This window comes from Camelina sativa, chromosome 4 (assembly GCF_000633955.1).
Source record: "Camelina sativa cultivar DH55 chromosome 4, Cs, whole genome shotgun sequence".
Lineage (NCBI taxonomy): Eukaryota > Viridiplantae > Streptophyta > Magnoliopsida > Brassicales > Brassicaceae > Camelina > Camelina sativa.
This window is the reverse complement of record NC_025688.1, coordinates 16782105-16797405: the sequence shown is the minus strand read 5'-3', so window position 1 is coordinate 16797405 and position 15301 is coordinate 16782105. Positions and strand designations below refer to the sequence as shown.

General features: G+C 34.5%; 3 protein-coding genes and 1 long non-coding RNA gene across 6 annotated transcripts; 1 reads left to right on the top strand and 3 right to left on the bottom strand.

Annotated features, from left to right (window-relative positions):
* On the bottom strand, positions 2189-3427 carry LOC104780822 (LOB domain-containing protein 38). The gene is made up of 2 exons (XM_010505361.1): positions 3096-3427; positions 2189-3002 (listed from the first exon to the last, which is right to left on the bottom strand). Exons 1-2 carry the CDS (start codon positions 3277-3279, stop codon positions 2461-2463), a joined length of 726 nt encoding a protein of 241 aa, XP_010503663.1. The 5' UTR covers positions 3280-3427; the 3' UTR covers positions 2189-2460.
* LOC104783967 lies at positions 5307-6974 on the top strand. Of its 3 annotated transcripts, XR_002037722.1 has the most exons (4): positions 5307-5451; positions 5688-5742; positions 6013-6064; positions 6504-6974. It is a non-coding gene; the product is annotated as an uncharacterized LOC104783967 (long non-coding RNA). The 3 variants fall into 3 exon arrangements; XR_002037723.1 differs by lacking the exon at positions 6013-6064; XR_002037721.1 differs by having other exon boundaries at positions 5688-6064.
* On the bottom strand, positions 7081-8786 carry LOC104780821 (histone-lysine N-methyltransferase ATX2-like). Its single transcript, XM_010505360.2, has 5 exons — positions 8177-8786; positions 7938-7989; positions 7768-7842; positions 7407-7666; positions 7081-7277 (listed from the first exon to the last, which is right to left on the bottom strand). Exons 1-4 carry the CDS (start codon positions 8404-8406, stop codon positions 7508-7510), a joined length of 516 nt encoding a protein of 171 aa, XP_010503662.1. The 5' UTR covers positions 8407-8786; the 3' UTR covers positions 7081-7277; positions 7407-7507.
* On the bottom strand, positions 11675-12644 carry LOC104780820 (zinc finger protein AZF1-like). The gene has a single exon (XM_010505359.2). It carries the CDS (start codon positions 12456-12458, stop codon positions 11784-11786), a length of 675 nt encoding a protein of 224 aa, XP_010503661.1. The 5' UTR covers positions 12459-12644; the 3' UTR covers positions 11675-11783.

Below are 15301 nucleotides of genomic sequence, written 5' to 3'. Positions count from 1 at the left end.
ATATGTAGAATTCAAACAAACAAATGATCGGTACCATACAATGAAACCACAATTGTAATGTCGGAAAATCATAGAATTTGTCGTCGTTTTTGTGAGTTTCGTTCTTACGTAAATCCTTTTAATCATTATAATATGATATAAGCAAACATGTTATTGGTTTATTTCATTGTTTCTACGCCATCATCCACAGTCCACAGATCGACTAATAAAATACCTTGAGATATTAGTTTTAAATCAAACAAAATACAATGGAGAAAATATAAAAAGCGTACTTTTGAAGATTCGACGACGGAGTGATAAAAACGGCTCTTTGCGTCGTCCAAAAGCCGCCTCTCCCAAAAGCTTTTCCCTTTACCACCCCAACTTTTTGGTTCAATCCAACTACATATATATATACATGCATTATATAATAGTGCATATTATCTACTCTATTACATACATATTATCTAAACCACCGTGTTTAATCCTTTTTAGTAGTATAGGAGTTTGTAATCATACGGAGAATGTAATTATGTTAGACTAATCTTTAGTAGTTAAATTTTTTAACAAAAAAAAAATCTTTAATAGTTTCATTTCACATCGATCAAAAGATATACGTTGTAGATAAGCCATTGAAAGAGTTGTAGAGATGTTTTAGGAATATCACAAAAGATCATCGTATTTTGCTTATATTTAACTATTTAAGAGAGAGGTACTGAACTTAACATTTTAAAGGATTTTAAAGTATTTTAAAATATTCTTAAAATCATTTATTATTCAATTAAGAATTTTAAAAAAATCTTAAGAAATCCTATGTTATTCAACTAAGATTTTTATAAAATCCTTTCAAATAATTCAGAATCTCTTGTTATTCAATCAATAGTTTATAAAACCAACTTAAAATCTCTTGTTATTCAAAATATCGTAACTTTTTTTAGAATACTACTTTGAATGATTCTAAGAGAATTTTTCTTTGCTTTTTAGTTAAAAAATACTCCTCTCAAAATCATACCATCTGAGGTGGAATTTTAAAGGATTTCATTAAAAAAACAAAAAAAACACAGTCCTAAAACAACCACCATCTTTGTTCTGTAAGCTTTCTCCGCAGATAACTCCGGCAACTCTCCGCAGACCATCTCTGTTCGTAGAAACACATTCATGATGATAGGTCACAATTATGGGATAATCAAGTGTTTAACAATGAAAATTAGAATAGAACACAAGTAACTTATGACAATTTTCTCTGATGTCCGATTACACAATAGAGAATGCTGAAACTATTTAATACTGAAACTATGGCCACATCATCTTCTTCCTCAAGTTGTATCTCATCACACGACATTTTTTTGTTTCACGTTTGCTTTTTTTTTTTCTTCTATTCATGTTTGCTTCTCTCTCTATCCATTTACTCTGCTGTTTTGGTTATTGTCTATAGAGAACTATTGAAATATAGGATCACGTGGATTTTTTCTTACAACACACACACAAAACTACTAAGCCCAACTTCCTTATTGACTTATTCCTTCTTCTCCTCATGTGTCTTCCACCTTCTTCTTCTCCCTTTTGCTCATCTTCTTCCTCTGTTCTTCATCTCACTTAAAGCTTCTTTTTCTTTCTTGCATAATTTAGGGTCTGTGGTGGTGTTTCGACAAGTTTACGTCTTCATCTCCCACAACTTCTTTCTTTCTTTGTCCACAAATTTTTTTTTTTTTTTGTATTGCAAAATATTTTAAAATCACACAAAGTTTACAAATAAATATCACAGAATCTTATAGAATCACATTTCATTTTCTAAAAAGAAAAATAAAAAAGAATCTAAAATACCATGAATACCCCTCTAAGTTTTAAATTAATCAATTGTACCAAACCATTTGAATAACAAATGTATTATCTAAAGACAATAAACTTAGAGATAATTAATGCTTATGTATATGGGGGGAGTAATCAAGATATATGATTATCAAAATATATCAAGTTGTGAAACATGTTGGTCCTTAAAGAATCGAAGTATGTTGGGGTGTGAAGAAGACTTGGCCGGTGCTTTGGATTTTGGAAGATGCATGTTGACCTTCAATCCGTGATTGTTTTTTATATTATTACTATAGTATTGTTCAATATATCGATAAAAACATAACATTATAATAGCTACTAATAATCATCATCATATATCGTACACATTATGATAATTATCTTTAAATTTCAACTTCAATGAGAAATGATGATTATGAACATTAGAAAAAAGAAAAAAAGAACAGTACCCCACCGACGAATTATCATTATTCTCTCAAATTAATTAAGATTACTTTATAGTAGTTTTTAGGTTAATTTCCTCGTAATTTAAAAACTGAGAAAACAAATCACTTAATTTGCCGGTGTAGTTGCCACATTTCCCAAAATATTAATCCAAAAAAGGGCACCAGGGAAAAAAAAAAAGTTACTCGAAAAATTACAATTTTAACCCTCAAAAAGAAACGACGCCGTTCAAGCGAAAAGGTTGAGCAACTTTGCCGTTTCTCCTCCGCCGCGTACGTACCGATCACCGGCGTTGTTGTCTCGGAACGAAACCGTCGTAACGGAATCCTCTGAGTACATCGACGGCGTATCCTCTTTAAAAGGCGCCGTTTTAATCGGAAAAGAAGGGATCAGAGAGAGATCGAGCTCCGACGAAGGTTGTTCCGACGTTAATCGTCTCCGTTTCGGCGGAGAAGCCGTCGATCTGGTTCTGGAGCTCGAGAATCGGCAGTGGTGGTATATATTCCGGTCGCCGGAATCGTCTTTTCGTAGATTCAGCATCTCCGTACAGATCTCGGAAGCTTCGTCTGAAGTGGGAGACGGGAACCCGGCGAATCCGGCGCCTCCGCCGTTAAGAAGCTCCGGTATGGGTTTCAAAGAACCGCCGCGAAGCACCGTCTCAACCGCCGCTTGACAAATATTCCAGTTCCCCGTCCATAACAACCCGACGGCTCCGTTCACCGGATTTACAGTTCTTCCACAAGCTTCGTACAGCAAAGACTGGAACAACGCTGCAAAAAGTCCAAAATACCCTTAAGAAAACGCCGTCGTTTATAAACAAAGGTGAAGAGAGATAAGAGGATCTGGAGAGGTTTTTAAAGTACCAGGGCATTGAGGTTCAGGTACGGCGGAGATGAAAGACATGAGACCAGCACGGCCGAAGAACTTAGCGACGAAGACGGTAGCGTGGCCTTGAGCTTCTGGTGATTCGATCCATTGGATACATGGACGCAGGATGCAATTCTCACTGCAACCTTTTCGAAGAACTCGACAACCATTGCAACTCATAGTACTTCTTTATGTTTCTTTGATTCTTTCTTCGGTTTGGTGTTTACTGTAATCTTGGAGATTCAAGAAGATGATTATTTTTTGCTTTTGGTACAAGAAAAAGATATTTGCTGTAAGAGAGAAAGAGAGAGAGAGAGTGGGACAAGGGTTTTAATGTTTGGGAGAAGAAGGAAGAGTATGTAAATATATATAGACAGAGAGAGAGAGAGGGATACATTTGATACTTGAGTAAAGGAATGGGTCATGCATTTGGGATTTTATTTTATCTTAATTGGATAATCAAGTTTAAACAACCCTACAAAATAGAATGATTAGTGCAAAATAAAAAAAAACAACTGATTATTTTGTATTGTTAATTTACGATAGCTTTGATCAATAAACCATGTAGGCGTACGTACCCCATTAATAAATTACTACTTACGATAATGTTATGTTCATATCTTTTTTTTTACCGTATTTTGGTATCGTTTACTTTTCCTTCTAATAACTTAAACTATTGTGTACCGACTCATTATTTTGCATAAGAAACTTATGTTATATAATTCAAGAACATGAACCTTTTTTCTTGTTTTGTACTTTTGTTATGGTAGGTTAATTGAGATTTTGCCCAAAGAAAAAAAAAAGAGAGGTTAAAAAAAAATTGTGAAAGTTAGATATATAAAAAATAAAAGAAAAAGAAATGGTGTGTGGTTGTTGACTAGTTGGTGATGAGGAGAGAGAGAGAGGAGATTCCAAGGTGATGGGTGCGAACGGCTCCGTGTCTCCGCGAATAGTTGTGCCTCCTCAACCATTGGTTCTTTTCTGCTTTTTCTATTTTATTTCTTTCTTCTATTCATTTTATAAAATTTCTATAAATGGGTTGCGTCATGCGTGAACGATCTCGATTATTTGATATGCAATTCTCAATTCTATCTGATCCAGTGTTTATTTGTTTGTTGACAATTGTTTTTTGGAAGTTTTTATTTAGTAATATCTCTTTCTCAGCCAAAAATGTAGTGTGCTTAACATGCATTGGGCTAATGACCCCTCAAGAGTCGCATCTCCCCAACTAAAAATCAGTAATAAGTTTGCGTTTTTGTAAAGAAAAAACATCTATTCGTTAAACCTAATAGATGCCTTTCTTAAAATATTACCTATGATATGATTTCAAATATGGATCATCATGCAGTACGTATACTTTGTAAACAATATATATAGAATATAGTGATGAAACCAATGAGATTGTGTTTTTGTTTAGGGTTAAGTCTAATCCTGACCCTTCAACGAAACAAATCCGCTATATGACCCTTAAATCGACCTTAAGGGTTTTGATAATTTAATATGACAAAAATGTTTTAGAAGAAAGATAGAGGCGTTGCTGACTCACGTGTGTAGCAAAATCAAAACACTTTTTCTCCTTACATTTAGTAACAAAATCAAATTTGATGAACGAAAGATCTACAACATATATATTAATAAATCAAAAATATCTTCTCTCTTCTACATACTTTCCAATAGTAATGCGGTAAACGGCGCCGTTCATTGCTTACGTGGTGTCCTTTACCTACACTCCAATTAGGCATATTTCCACTGAATGAATGCAGCCGTCTCTATTATATTTCTTTTTTCACCCAATTACTTCAGTCCATTCGTATACTAAATAAAGAACGCAGAAGTATTCGTCGAACTTAATTATGGGTTCTAAAGGTTTATTTGCTTAGATATTTTCAGAACACTTAAACGCCACAAAGTTGGTCGACAAATTGTTAACAACAGAACAGACGCTTAGGCCTTCCCCAACGGGGAGTTTTAAGAGAGTTTTAAGAGGGTATGTAACTCAAAAGATTTTGAAGGAAAAAAATAAATCAGAAATAAGAAAAAAATTAAGAGGCTCTCTTATTTAGTATATTAGATTTGAGAATAAGAGACCGTATGTGTCAATTATTTGTTGGCAAAAAAAAAACTCTCGACTATTTTCTCTTTCTCCCCTCTCTCTTTGTCTACGAAGATATTGAAAAATCAGAAGACATATCTCTGAAAAATCGATTGAAAGCTTGGTTTGAGTAATTCAATTTCTTGTGACCTCCGACGATGCATGTAATCTGAGAACAAAGGGGGATGAGCTTGAGACCAGAGAAGCTTAAGTTGGAGTTGAAGAAACTTCAGAAGATGAAGGAGTTCAAACCTAACATGGTATAACCCTCTAGATCTATTGCTTTTGGTTCTCGATTTGGTGATTAGATTAGAATTTGGTTTGGTTTTGTATTGATAGAAGTTTGTGATTTTGTATTGATAGAAGTTTGTGATTTTGGATTGATAAAGCTCTACTATTTTCGGTTAGTTTCATGTTTTGTCAATGTAGACGTTATCATTAGAGATTATCCAACTCAGTGAGGTCTCTTATTGCTGCAATTGACAAAATTTTGCAGATGAAAAAAGAGTTGTAGAGAGTGAAATCTTCTGGTAAAGCTTTTGCATCCGCAGGTTATCCTCCAACAAAGCTTTTAGCTGATGTTCAGCTGCTTGATGATCTCATTTTTGTTTGGTTGCATTGGTGAATCTGACGTTTATGTGTCATGAAATTATGATTGTGCATGTAGAATTGATTGAAACAGAACTTATTATCATTCTCTGTTTTGATTCTGAATACATAGAGAGGCTGCATTGTTGATTTAGATTGTGTTTTTTTAAGACTACAATAGTGAATAGATCTGTACAAGTGTATTTTCTGTTTTTGTTGGTTGTGATTTACAGAAAAAAAAGCATGGTATGGTCAATGAAAGATTTCAATTCCAAATTCTACAAGGTGAATAAGCTATAGAATGAATTTTAATCTCTATTGGTGTCATTGATTTGTTTGCTTTCTTAGTTTAGCTGTTGAGATGGAATCTCCATTTGCTTATACTATATATAATCTGGTTACTCCAAACACTATATATAGAGGTCATCGAGCTATTGTCTTCAACCGCCTTGTTGGTATCAAAGACAAGGTTAGTCCTTGCCAAAAAAAAATGATTTCCTCTGAATCTGTAAATTCAATATTCGCCTTTAGTATCAACAATTGTGTCTTGTGTTTGTGACATCTAGCTGAAGTTAGGTTAGGCTTAGTGTTAGTAGTGAGTCTTGTGTTTGTGGCATCTAGGTTAAGTTTACAAGGTTGATTTGTTAGTCTAGATTTGATTCTCGTTTGTAACAGTCAATCTTGATGCACTATATATATAATATTTGCTTGCTTGATTATGTAGGTCTACCCTGAGAGCACTCACCTTATGATTTTGTGGTTCGAGAGGCCAATCATCTATGACGTTCGTGCGAAATCTTACCTAGTTGAGAGTACTTCCGGGAGCCGTGATCTCCATATGGTACTTTGCTTCCTTCCCTTGTAATAGTAATTGATTATATCATGTTGTGTGGTTTTGGTCTATGAACTATACATCACTACAAGAAAACATGAGATTACCGACTACAAAAACAGTCACTAACCAGTCGCAAACTACTTAGTAACGACTGATTAGCGACTGACATACGTAGTCGCTAAACAGAGCGTCGCTAAAGAGTCAGTCAATGAGCTACTATTTGGCGACTGATAATATTGGTCGATGTTCCCTCACCAAACAGTCGTTAAATGTTGCGACTGAGTTGCAACGCCTGAGCGACTATTTTGGTTACTCATTTGCGACTGTTTTGGTTACTGATTTGTGTATGTTTCAGTGACTGTTTTAAGACTGTTTAATTATTGATTTATCATATTTTTTAAAAAATTCGGATAAAATTGAATTATTTGATTTTGTAATAAGAAAATTAGATTATCAAAACTATAACTAAAACATAACACAGATGAAATTAAACAAAGACATAAATTTCACCGTAAATAAGTTTCAACATACATAAGTTCTAGAAAACATCCAACAAATCACACCAAGTTCAAGTGTACAAGTGTTCAGCTTGTTTTGACCAAGTGTTCGTGAAAAGTCTCACAGACTTGGATTTCTCAATATCTTGAGCGAGACTGTCAAGAGCTGCAGCAAAGCACAAGAAGAAGAACCAGAATATGTATTAAGCACACAAAAAAACACTGCTTAAACACCACAAACTTTGTTTACAACACAAATAAATGTTTCAAGGCAAGATAAGAGAACCAAAGCTACCTTCAAGTTGATCAAGTGAAGCTCAATTTTGTTCTCGAATCGATCTCATGTCAATCTACTATTAGGAAACTGAGAGCACGTCACCTGCCATAGATCCTCGGTCACAAACAGCATAAATGGATGCAACAGCTTAAGTATATTCTCGAAGGCATATAACAAAACTTCATGTTCAGCAACTCCATCTGGTCACGAGAAATTAAAAATTTGATCTTTTCACGACGGAGAGCTAATTCCTCGCCATCTCCATCTCCATATTTAACCTGTAGCATATTATAGTGGTGAAAAAGACAAGCATTTTGATATTCTATCAGTCACCACAAATAATAACATTAGCCAGATATAATAGACAGAAATAACTTACAATGTGATGCTTTGTATCTAAATTATATCCAATGATAGAACCAGGATACCAAACGACATCTAATGGCCAAAAAACCTAGAGATTAGACAACAATCAAATTGTTAACAGGTCCCTTTCATAAAGATAGAATCGAATAGCTAAAGCACATAACTTAATAGCTCAACACTTGCCTTGCATTGTAGCCCAATGAAAGCTGTAGGATCCACACCATCATAACTCAACCTGCCATGCCCAAAACTCGCCAGTCATAAAACGTCAAACTAACTAATAGTGTACTAATTAGCAAAAATATGACTACATTGCCGAAGATGCTACTGTACTTAGAAGCGTATAGATTTTCAAACAATGATTTATCTCGGAGATGAGACAGTTCCTAAACCGGAAAAATAAACGGTAAATGAATCCTAACCTGACCCATTTCTTAGCTGAAGCAGAAGCTGTGAGAACTGTCTCCTGATTCTTGACAAAACTCTTCTTCCTCCGGGAAGATCCATTTTGTTTGCTTCCGCTACACACAGCTTTGATTCGACATCCCCTTAAAGTCGGGGTATCAGAGATGCTTAAAGTAGTAGAATCCACTCCCAAATTCATAAGCTCGCCATTACCAATCCTCCTCCTCTTCAGCTTCTTCTTCTTCATCTTCTCCTCCTCCTCCTCATCATCATCAAGCTCTGTAGTTTCAGTTTTCACAATCAAGAGTGGTGGTGGTCGTTGAGTTTGATTTTGCTTTGTGTATCTTCTTCTTCCTCCAAAGGTTTTGAGATACACGACATTGAAATCATTCAGAGGAAGAGAGTCAAAAAAGCAAAGCTGTTGGGTAAAGGTTCTCCTCGCTCTCTCCGCCAATTGAAATTGAAATAGTTAGGGTTTGAGGGATCTCGAGAATTAAGGTTTAAGCGAATCAGGGATGCTATTGTTAGGCGAGAGAGAAAATGAGCTCAAATAAAGATTTTCTCGGGGAAGAAGAGAAACGATTGAGAAGAGATTTGAGGGATTAGGGTTTTCTCGGGAAGAAGAGAAACCATTTGGGTTTGAGCCCTTTTGTTACAGTCCAAATTTGGTTTAAAGCCCAAATTAAATAAAGCAGTCGCTAAAGAGTAGCTGTTTAGTCGCAATATTTGGCGACTGTCAAATTGGTCTCCAAACTAGTCACAAATTGGCGACTATACTGCGACATTATGCATCTCGAATTAGCATCTAGTAGCCATTGAGTAGCAAAACAATAGCAATCCAGTCGCTAAATTTAACGATTGTGTTTTCGGTCGCAATTTGCAGTCGGCAATTCCATGTTTTCTTGTAGTGCATGAAAAACTTGTGTTGTGTGGGATTGAAACATTCAGGTCAAACTTGGACTTAGGGTTCTCACCCGTCCTATGGCTGACCAACTACTTGAGGTATACACAGCTCTTGGTGAGAATTACCGAGAGAGAGTTTTGCCTTCTAATATCCATGAGACCTTGAAAGCTGTGGTTGCCCAGTACAATGCGAGCCAGCTTATAACTCAGAGATAGGTTAGCTAATTGGCTGTAAATACATATTATTGATTCCTTCTTTGCTTCCTTCTTTTCCCTTTTCAAATAACCCTATATTGGTAAAATATAGTAGCTAGAGGAACAACCAAGCGTTCTTAACAATGAGGAAGATCGAAGCAGCTAGAGAGCACAAACCATCTCAAAATCGGCAAACAAGGTCTACTTGAGCTCTGACGACCTGCTGCTTAACCTGCAGGCGATGGACCTTGATGTGAAGGCCAAGAAATAGAAGATGATATGACTAAACCACACCAGAGCTCTCTCTTCCATAATTATCTTTTCGATTCTCAGATTCTTGGACCAAAAGCTTGTTGGACCTGAATGCAATAATTTCATATTCTAGTTTTTTTTTTTTTTTCAACACAAAAAAAAATCAAATTAAAAGACTCAAATTAAAACCCACCATTGGAGGAGGAATTTTAATTAAGATTTTCAGAGTTCTTATTCTACTAAAAGTACATAATATATTACTTAAAAATTTTAAGAGCCTCAAAAATATAACCTCTATTGGAGTTGTCCTTAAACGCTACCTCGACTAGTCAACTATTGGTTTTATTGTGTATTACCTCATAACTAAAAACTATTTACAGCAATTATTCTATTTTGAATCTTACAATACATGTTTATCACAAATTTTTGAATTGTCCCCTTTGTTCTACAAATATAGTTCCTGGAGACTTGTAATCCCAACAAATATTTTTTTAGCTTTATTTAGAAATGAAAGCGAAAAAATGACAAACTATTTTTACAGTTCAATACACTAATTGAAATGTTGTTTGATAGAGAAGAAATGGAAGAAAGAGAGGTTCCACAAATGGCAGTTATATCCTAGTTACATTCATTGATATTTGTTCATATTTATTATATATATCAAGCTAGAAAACCTAATTACATGGGTTACATAACAAGGGTTTGTGGACTTATATTAGGTTTTTCACGTGTGCTCCAACATTTGCTCTTTGATTGTCAAGTTTTACGTTGTGTTCTACTTTTTTAATTTTTTCTTCGACATCTCCATCGAGTTCTGATTTAAATATAATTGGGCTATATATTCTCAGCTATAAGAGACGACACACTCTCACTATGGGCTCTACTACACACTTTTCTTATGGTCCAAAAGTCTCCAAACAATGAGTCTTTGGTACATTAATTAACACCATTTCAACGGGACCATGCCAAAACTAATTTGGATATCATTGGAACGTTCGAGTGCTTTAGCCCTTTAACATTCTTGTAAGGCCTTACTATATTCAAATGACAATATGCACACATTTGTGGAATATAAAGTTTTTAACAATTTGAACTTATGAACACATGCAGTAGTAAAAAACACGGGAAAACAACCAAAGTTTATACTAATTATTTGCACATGGTTTATATAAGATGTAAGCTGTACAACATATAGTTTCCCTTTTATTTTCTAGTGCGCTATATTATGTTTTTTTTTAATTTATAATTTTCCCTTCATTATTTTCGAAATATCATTTTCCTTTCTAGTCTTTTCCAAGCCAAAACCTAAGCTAAGTTAATCTTAAAAGTTAAAAAATTTTGAGTTTTAACCCCTCAGGTAGTACACCAATACAATTATATTAGAAAACCACCTAATAAACATTAATTTTCGGTGTCACCAAAAAATAAATTTTTGTCTGTATATAGTGGCATTTAATTTAGAGAATACCCAATATCCACATTTTCTTCGGAATGCATAACTACTCTTATTTCTTAGAAGATACATAAAGAACTGTGATCGATTTGGACGTGTAAGATATTTTTTCGTATCGGAACAAATTATAAATACTAAAAGACTCGTGAAAACGAAATAATACAGAATTATAGAAAAATAATTTAAGCGTGGAGGGAAGTGTGTGTGCCAACCAATCAAAAGATAATACTAATCAAAGACGACAAGACACTTAAGGGTTAGCTTCGTCGTTAGGTACTACTAACCGATCTATCACTACTCACAATAATTAATACTAACATAACCCAATATTAATACTAATTTTCTGCTAATCAAATTACGTTTTAAAGTAGAAAAATTGATTTTAAATATTACAAATGTTTAATCGAATAGTTAAATCCTTAGGAACAGATCACTTCAAGCTGGGGAGTGACAGATTCACAGAAGTGTGGTTCCTTTGCTTGCGGAAGTAGTAAATGAAAATTTCAACAATGCAAAAAACAATAAATCAGCAGGAAATTTCCAAGAAATAGTAGCTTTTATTATTATTCTCCCTTATCAAAAAAAAATTAAGAATAAATCCAAATAATTCCCTGTTTTTTTTTTTTCTTTTTTTTTTTTACTTTCTATAAACAAAAACCAACAACGAATAAACATTTGAAGATTTTATCTTTTCGTATACGTAAAATAGAAATTAAAAATAATCCAAAAGTCCACTCCAATCATTTTCATTACACAAGACTCAGCTAATGATCGATCACTAGCTAGCTAAGCCCGATCGGTAAAAATTATAATAATAATAATCACAACGCCGACTTTGTAACTTCGTCGTCGGATAGTTGACTTTTCCCATCGCTAACTTGATCAGCCGGTAAGTTCAGGTCAAACCCGTGGCTAGGCATGTTACTGTTACTACCACCACCACCACCACCACCATCGTAGTGACATCGTTTGTGACCACCCAATGCTTGACCAGACGGGAACGACTTAAAACATATAGAGCAGTTATGAGTCTTCCCACTTTGACCAACCAAACCGTTACTAATAATATTTGCGTTATTAGTAACGGAGCCGTTAGTGTTATTATTACCTTCTTCGTTATTATTATTACTAACCGGTTTCCGATGACTGGTTTTGTGTCCACCTAACGCTTGGTAAGACGGGAAAGATTTGCCACAAACTGAGCACTTGTAATCTTTTTGATGATCGGACGGTGGAGAAGAAGGAGAGTGATGATCGGACGGTGGAGAGTGATGATCGGAGGAGCCACGAGCGAGCATGAGGAGGCAGAGAGCGAGATACTCTTCCTCGGAAGGAGGGTTAGGTTGATCTATACGGTGTCGTTTCGTGCGTTTTCTTTTGGTCCACGATTCAGGATTCTCGGGCTCGGTTTGGTCGAGGCAACGGAGGAAAGGCGGAGGAGGAGCGTTGGTGGTGGTGGTGGTGGAGGTGGGAGAATTGAGAGTGTCGAGAGCCATATGGTGTGATCTTTTCTTTTGATCAAAATGATGATTGAGAGAGATGATTATAAAAAAAAGAAAGAGAAAAAGATGGAGAGAGTGAAGTGAGCTGGTGAGGGAGTGAGATGAGATGTGAGCACGTCTTTGTTTTAATTTTTGGGTGATTAAGAGTGGGAACGTGGGCTCTAAGTGATCAAGTGGTGCTTCTTCTCTTATTTCTCCATATCCATTAATATCTCATCCTATTTTTTCATCTTTATTAATTATTTTATTTTTAATATATTTAGAAAGATAAAATTTGAACTAAATCCATTCCAATATATGTAAAGAAAAAGACAAAAAATGAAGAAGAAGGAACTTTCAAGTTTATGTTGGGGTTAATATGTTTGGTGTAATTAAACCGGTTAATAATGATGATGAGAGAGATACTCAAGTTCATATATATATAATACATGTTACTAATTGAATTTTATAGTTCTTTATTTTGCTTTCGAGCTGTTCTACTCTCAACACTAACATATATGATGAATATATGATCATCAATTTTATTTTGGATTGATCTTTTGATAAAACTAGGAAAATATAATAAAATAAAAAATATATATATACATCAAAGTCTGGAAAAACTATCTTTTCAGTGGCCACCGGCTTTACTTACTAATAATGCGTAATCTAAGAATGCCTATTTTAAAAATTATGTGCTGTGGGGGAAAAAAATCATGTAAACTATATATATGTTATTAGAAGAGTCTAACATCAAACTTTATTGAAAAGCCGAAAAAAGTAACACATTCACAAAGATGGAAAACTAAAGTACTTATCAAAGTTGTGCCAATTTTGTCGATAGGTAGCAGTCCAAGTCATGAGCTGATCAGCTTAATTCAATACCTTCTTCTTCTTTTTTAATTGGCGAGGATTTATTATCCGAATTGTCAATTTTAAAAACACTTTATTCAAACTAAACGTCTATCCACACATACTTTTTACAATAATGGATTTGTTCGTTTGGTTGACACAGGCGGTTGCGGCAGCGGCAGCAACTGCATTTACGTTTTTAACCGCTGAATCGAAACAACGTTTAAAAATGTTAGACGTAGTTGCTGCAACATCATGACGTATATACCTGCGGCAAACAAATGAACAACTATACTTGCGTTTGCCACAACTGCAAATACCTACAGCAGCAAAACGAACAAACCCTATATAACTTTTTTTTCTTATAAAAATGATTGTAAAAATAACAGTAACTTGTAGATTTCGTAGTTTTAAGTCATAAAATTGACTTTTTTTTAGAGCATAATTTATCATACTATTAGAAGGTATAAACTAAAAACAGGAAAGCATAAACATGCGACAGATGTTAGATGGGAGTTTTGAGTTTGCCCATATCTTCGGAGTTAGTTTAAAGGTTAGGCCAGGTTAGCGAATCTTTTCACCTGTGATGTGTGGCGTGGGGTCGTTGACGAGCGGTCATTTTTTATTGGTTGGACGAAGGTTAGATTCTTTGGTTGGGGGACACGTGGTTAGTTGTGTATGGTGGAAGTGGTACGATTTGGTGGAGACTTAAAATAGACGGTACGAGACACTTTCCTAAGGGTCAGGCGACATGGCTGTGTGTGACACCACCCACTTCATAAGCAACTAATTTTCTTTATTTATTTAATACTTCTTACAACCAAAAAAGTTTATGATCTTTAAAAAACATTGTCTAGAGACTTGGCATATTGCTTGATTTTTTGTTTCCTTCATGTTATTTTTTTTTTCTATCCCGATTTATTATAGATCTGATAAGAAAAATAAAGAGGAGATAATTAGATGACACATGAAGATCGGAGGAATTTGAGTTCCATAGACAAGAAGTGGATATACACATGCATGGGATGATGATATTTAGTGCTGTCGAATGGACCATTGAGTAACAAAGAGTCCAAATTAGTGAGAGTGAGATGTATTTTCAAAATGTTTTAAATTTACTATGTTTTTTCTTCATAAATTCAAAGTCTAAGGTATTAAAATTTTGAGAAATGATTTTTCTCATAAGAACTTCTAGAGATGGATTTAAAAATTCTATAACTAAATTTTTTTTGTATAAATGATACTCGATCAGTATTATCATGTGATTTAGAATTATTATTAGATCTGCAATTCGGAGAAACCTCACAAATGTGAAAGAGTGGTTTATTAGATATTCTACTGGCTTTTAGTTGGATTTTGGAACATATATCCCTCATATGATCCTTTTTTTCAGTGTTCTGTTTTGACCTCTTTAGAAGAATTTAGTGGATTTTAATATATAATGTTTCAATAGCTTTGCCTTGGAAAATGTTGATACTTACATTTTATCAATTAGTCATGCAAATAAGACGTCAAATGAAAAATCTACAGAGATCTCGTATACTTCTAAGTTCAACTTTGCAAGGATCTCAAGATGGAACAGGACCAGAAGAAACCATAATAATTAAAGCATGCAATTGTTAGAAAACTGGACAATAACATTTTATGTGTTTAATGTGGAGCAGACTTCATTTTATCTTATTTTGCCACTTATATATGTCTGGGACATCTCTGGAGATAATATCAGGTTGGGTTGTCTTGACTCACTCTGGTAATATGATGTTGCTTATGTCTTCTCACACTCTCCATCAGCACCATTGTCTGATTTCTAGAAAAACATGGAAAATTTTGTCTCTAGTGTTGTTGTTGGATGCATGTTTTTACAATCTTCACAAAAAAGCTATTCACGCTGAAACTACAATGTTTAGCCTCCCGCTATTGGTTTAGATGATGAGCCCATCTTAAAAAGTCTAATGGATTCCTCAACAAAAAAAAAAGAAAATTGAAAAAAAAAAAAAAAAAAAAGG